Genomic DNA, 4,973 nt, shown 5'->3' on the forward strand with positions numbered 1-4,973 from the left:
GCCAGCACACCACAGGAGGAGGCAGGGTTCGGGCTGAGGGGCCCGGAGGCTTTTATTTATCGACTGGTCCACAGGGTGGGGGCGGGTCCGCTACAGGGCTACCTCGGGGGCCACCTCGCCGGGCCCCTGGCCTTGGGCCACGTCTGCCGCCCGCTGCTCCCGCCGCTTCTTCCGCTGGAGCAGCCTCCGTTCCCGCTCAAACTCCTTCATGCGCATCACGTAGCTGCGAGCAGAGCACGTGAACGGGTGTCAGGGCCCCTGGCCAGGTCCTCCCAAGCCCCAGGAGGTGGAAGGGCCCGGAATGGGCGTCCCACGGCTTTCTGGGAGGTCTCTGAGTAGGACAGACCTACCGGCGTGTGGCTGGCTGCTTTGTCTGGGGTCTGCCGAGCAGGTGCTGGCTGGTTGACAGCGAGCCCTGGGGCGGAAGCTGGGCCTCCCACCAGGAAGCCTGGCCTGGCCATTCCTCCAGGTGGCCTCGAGACCACCCGTCCACCCAGCAGGCCCCTTGAGAGTCCTCCTTCCACCAAGGTGGGGCCGGGCCAGGGCTGGGGCGTGGGCTGGGCTGGGGTGCAGGGTTGAGGTCAGGCCAGGGGCTGGGGCTGAGGCCAGGGTTTGGGCCGGGGCCGGGGGCTCACTCGAGGTGCTCGCAGTGGTCCCAGTCGTGCTGCTCGTGCTTGCAGGCCAGGAAGTTGGGGAAGCTGTCACGCTTGCACTTGAGCAGCCGGATGAGGTAGTGGGCGCAGTAGTCTCGCTGCTGGAGCACCAGCTGCGCGTCATTCATCTGCTGCTGTGTGGCCACCATCTCTGCAAGGAGCGGGTGGGCTCGTCGGGGTCTCACTGCTAGACACCCGTCCCCACCATCACACCTGATTCCAGGCGGACCCAGCGGGCAACGTGCAGCTGGCGGCCACGGATCAGGGTCCGTCTCTTCCCTTCACCCCGGGGCACCTCGACGTCTGTGCTGGATCCTCACCTCCCTTTCCTGGGTCTCCTTCCCCCCTCCCCCCCCCCCCCAACCCTGGGCTCACTCTCTGGACAGGCCCACCCTGCAGGGCCCACGCTCAGAAACACTTTCTCCCAGCGCGTCCCTCTGCGGGGCGCACCCCGGCGTGGGGCGTGTTGCCTGGCAGACCCGGACCCCAGCTTTGCCCTCTGGGCCGGCCTCTGCTTCCTCCGCTAAGAAATGGAGTAACGGTCCCCCGCCCCGAGTCCACAGTGAGTGCTGCCTGAGCGAACACATGGGAAGTGCCCAGGCTCGTGACTCAGAGCTGAACACTAGCTCCAGGGTCCCGGTGGGTGAATCCCCTTTCGAGGGGCCCAGTGGGGCTGTTAGGAACTGGCCACATACCCCAGCCTGTACCCACCGTGCCTGATGACCTGCGTTCCTTTCTCGGCCTCCAAGAGGGCTCAGGGCAGCACGGGCGCCCAGGACCCAGCCTGCCGGCACCCTCAGGCGCCACCTCCGCTCCCCTCGACATCTTTCTCGGTCCGGCTCCTTCCCATCAGCACCAAAAGGCGTCCCCGGCAATCTCGCGCTCTTCCCCTGGCTGGCTTCCCTCCCCTCTGCCTGTCTCTCCGGCCCAGGCCCTCCTCCTGCCCCTGCACCCCACTCTCTTCCAGCTTCCACACCCCACCCCAGCACTGCTCACACGGGGCTCTCACCAGGGCCTCCCAAGATGCCAGGACCCCGTGCGTGTGTGCTTCCTCTCGAACCTCATCCCCACAGCTCCCTGGGGACCACCCCCTCTTCACGTCCCCTCCCGCTCCGCGGCTGCCCAAACATTAAATGTTGGTTTCCAGAGAATCCTTGCTAGGAGCCCTCTGCGCATTCCAATCGGCGGCTTCGATCGCTACTCCCCGGGGATGAGCCCCAACCTGCTCCCCCCACTCCCTTCATCTGAGCCCCAGGCGGGGGTATCCACCTGCTGGCTTCCACGGCAACGCGGTGCACCCGGGGCTCCGGCATCATCCCTCAGCAGCCAGGATTTACAGAGCGCCTACCATGTGCCGGGTGTTGGGGGTACAGTAGGAACCATGCCAGACAGGGACGCAGGCCCTTGAAGGCAGACGCAGACCACACAGATAGAACTACAGCGTTGCAGAATGTCTGGCAACGGTCTGGAGTAGGGAGAACAGTAAAGCAAGGGAGGGAGGGGCGGGGTTGGGGGCTGCGTCACAGCTTTATGTGGAGGGGTCCCTCAGGACTGGCATCCGAAGGTGAGGGAGTGAGTCACACACACACCTGGGGGAAGAGCACTGCCAGCCGTGGAACAGCAGGTGCAAAGGCCCTGGGGTTCAGGATGCCCCAGGGATCAGCCTGAGCATGCCGTCAGAGCTGGAGGCAGGGGCCCGCTTGGTGGGGGCGGGGAGGGTGTCACAAACTCTTTCAGACCTGATGAGTGGGAGATGCCATACAGGTAGTGCACCTGTGAGCCCAGAGTTCAGGGTCCAGGCCCGGCCGGAGATGAAAACTTGGGAGCATCACAAGGCATGTGAAACGGGGGGTCTAGCAGACACACGCCCAGGGATGGGTGGGAGTGAGTGGAGACAGAAGGCCCAAGCAGCGAGGCACCTCAACAGTCACAAGACAGGGACGTGGGCAAGAATCCTGAGGGAGCATCAGTGAGGTGGGTGGGCGTGTGGGGGCCCGGGTGATGAGGGGTTTCCAGGAAGCGGTAGTGATCAACTTGGAGGTGACTGCGGTGGGTCGGTGAGAAGTGACAACTGACAACGGGGTCCAGTGGTACGCGTGGTGTGGGGGTGGGAGGGAAGCGGGACAGCAGCCCCTTCAGTGAGGTGGCGGGGAGACCGCTGGAGGAGATTTTGAAACGGCAGGAGCAACAGCGTGTTTGCACGTTGACGGGGAAACCAATGCTGCGAGAGGGGAGAGAACGGCTGGGGCAGCCCCTCTGATAGGTGAGGGGGCACAAAAGGGTTCCTCTGGAGCTGGGGTGGGTGGGTGTGTGTGTGCTTAGCTAGAGCAGGGGCAGATCGTGCACAGTAACAGGAGAGAAGGCCAAGGCCCAGGGACGCAGGGAGGCCAGGTGAGCTCTTCTGGTTGCTTCTGGCTCGTTGACGGGTGGATGTAAAGTGACCAGCCGACGGAAGTGGGAGGGAGGTGGGAGAAGGTGCCAGAGTCACAGAGAAGGTGGGGGACAGTGGTCTAGGAAGGCACAAGGGCGACCCGAGTGCCAGGGAATATGGTGGGAAAACCAGTAACATGAAGGGTCCGCCGAGGGGAGCAAAGGGGAGACCAGTCACCGAGGTTGGGGGTTTCTCTCCCGTGATACTCAGCTGCACCTCCTGCCAGGAGGGAGAGCCGAGTTTCAGCAGGTCAGTGGAGCACGGGCCCGTGGGATTATGGGCAACGCGAGGGGCGATGGGCAGTGGATCAGGAGGTGGGGGGACTGATGGACTGCAGGACTCTCAGGATTTGGGGCACCGGAGGCGTCCGCCTCCTGGTTCTCTCGAACCCAGACCTCTCTGCACACCACCGGCTTCGGTCGCCCTGCCTGTGGCCCGCCCAGCAGCCAGCACAACCTTTTGACAAAGCAAATCTGGTCAGAAGCACTGACCCTCCCCTCTCCTTGTATGTCATCTGGCCGATTCCTACGTATCCCTCTCAGATCTCGCCTCCAGCCACCGACTCCTGGGAGCCTGCCTTGATATCCCCCAGGGGCGGCGCCCGAGATAATGCCTGGCTCCGCTGTCTCTCCCACGGGGCTGGGGCTCTCTTTAGTCACTGCCTGATGTATGCGCGGTGCCCGACCCGAGACCTGGCCAGGTTGGCCCTCGATGTGCTTGACATTACTCATTAAAAAAAAGAGAGAAGCAACGAGCGGGACAGCATGTGCGGCGCGAGCCCCCCCTTTCGCTTTGTGTACACCCCCAAACAGCAGCGATATCTGGATAGAGGTACGGTGGACACGGGCCTTCCGTGATAAGCCCTCCCCTGGCTCCCCAGTGATTCCGGGACTGAGCTCAGCTCCGCCCGCCTCATTAGCCCCCCGACTGTCACTCTCGCCCCCGGGCTTTTCGCTCACACCGTGACTTCTGCCTGGGATGCCTCCACACTCAGGCAGGCTCACGCGTGTCCTCCGCACTCTTCCGGGCCGAGACCAGGCCTGAGCCCAGACATAGAACGAGAAGCCCGAACCCAACCCCGGGGACCCCGGGATTCGGGGGTTCGCGCCCCGAGCCCGCCGGCCGCGCCTGCGCACTGGGCCTCACCGCGCTCCTTGCGCCCCGGGAAGCCGTAGTCGGGGGGGAAGGTGGGCATCCGCTGGGGGTCGGGTTCCCCCGACGGATCGGTCACATAGCGCCGGGCGAGATGCGCCCCCATGGCTGCAGTAGCCGCAGGTTCCTGCAGCCGCCGGGGTCACCTCGCTCCTACCCGGAAGCACTGCTCCTTCGCCAGCCACGGCTTCCGGGTTGTGCAGGCCGCAGCCGGGATCAGGGAGATGAACGACTCCGGAGGCCTTCCGTTTTCTCTGGCTCCACCTGGCGGTCAGGCGGAGACAGCACAGGCGCAGCGCGTCCTTTCTAGGGATCAGGTGGATTCCAGAAGGGGGGCTTCCTGCTTCTGGAAACCAGTGGGGCAGGCGATGAGGGACAGTGGGGCCAGGGGCCAGGGGCCTTTCCCTCCCCTCCCCGGGCGCCTCTGGTCTCCCGGGGCTAGAGCATAAATGAAAGTTATTTTTCATAGTATACAGTATTTCCCCCCAAAAACGTTTTTCCTCTAGAACTTTTGACTTTGTCTTAAAAACAAAACGAAATAAAAACAAAACCCTGCACAGTACTGGTAATATAATTAGCAAACATCAAAAGTTTAAATACAGTTATTCACAATCAATATTTTAATTGATTAAATTGAATTCAAATAATCAGATAAAGTTATTTGTAAATAAAAGTATTTAAAACTGACATTTTAAATAAATCCCATTGGATGCTTTTGTAAAAATAAAATAAGATGC

At 62.4% G+C, this 4,973-nt stretch overlaps 1 protein-coding gene across 1 annotated transcript; it reads right to left on the bottom strand.

Annotated features, from left to right (window-relative positions):
- Window positions 1-31: 31 nt before the first annotated feature.
- Window positions 32-4,417, bottom strand: NDUFB7 (NADH:ubiquinone oxidoreductase subunit B7). Its single transcript, XM_043586837.1, has 3 exons — window positions 4,231-4,417; window positions 636-804; window positions 32-223 (listed from the first exon to the last, which is right to left on the bottom strand). The coding sequence occupies exons 1-3, from the start codon at window positions 4,340-4,342 to the stop codon at window positions 91-93; spliced, it is 414 nt and encodes a 137-aa protein (XP_043442772.1). The 5' UTR covers window positions 4,343-4,417; the 3' UTR covers window positions 32-90.
- Window positions 4,418-4,973: the final 556 nt, after the last annotated feature.

This window comes from Prionailurus bengalensis, chromosome A2 (assembly GCF_016509475.1).
Source record: "Prionailurus bengalensis isolate Pbe53 chromosome A2, Fcat_Pben_1.1_paternal_pri, whole genome shotgun sequence".
Classification (NCBI taxonomy): Eukaryota; Metazoa; Chordata; class Mammalia; order Carnivora; family Felidae; genus Prionailurus; species Prionailurus bengalensis.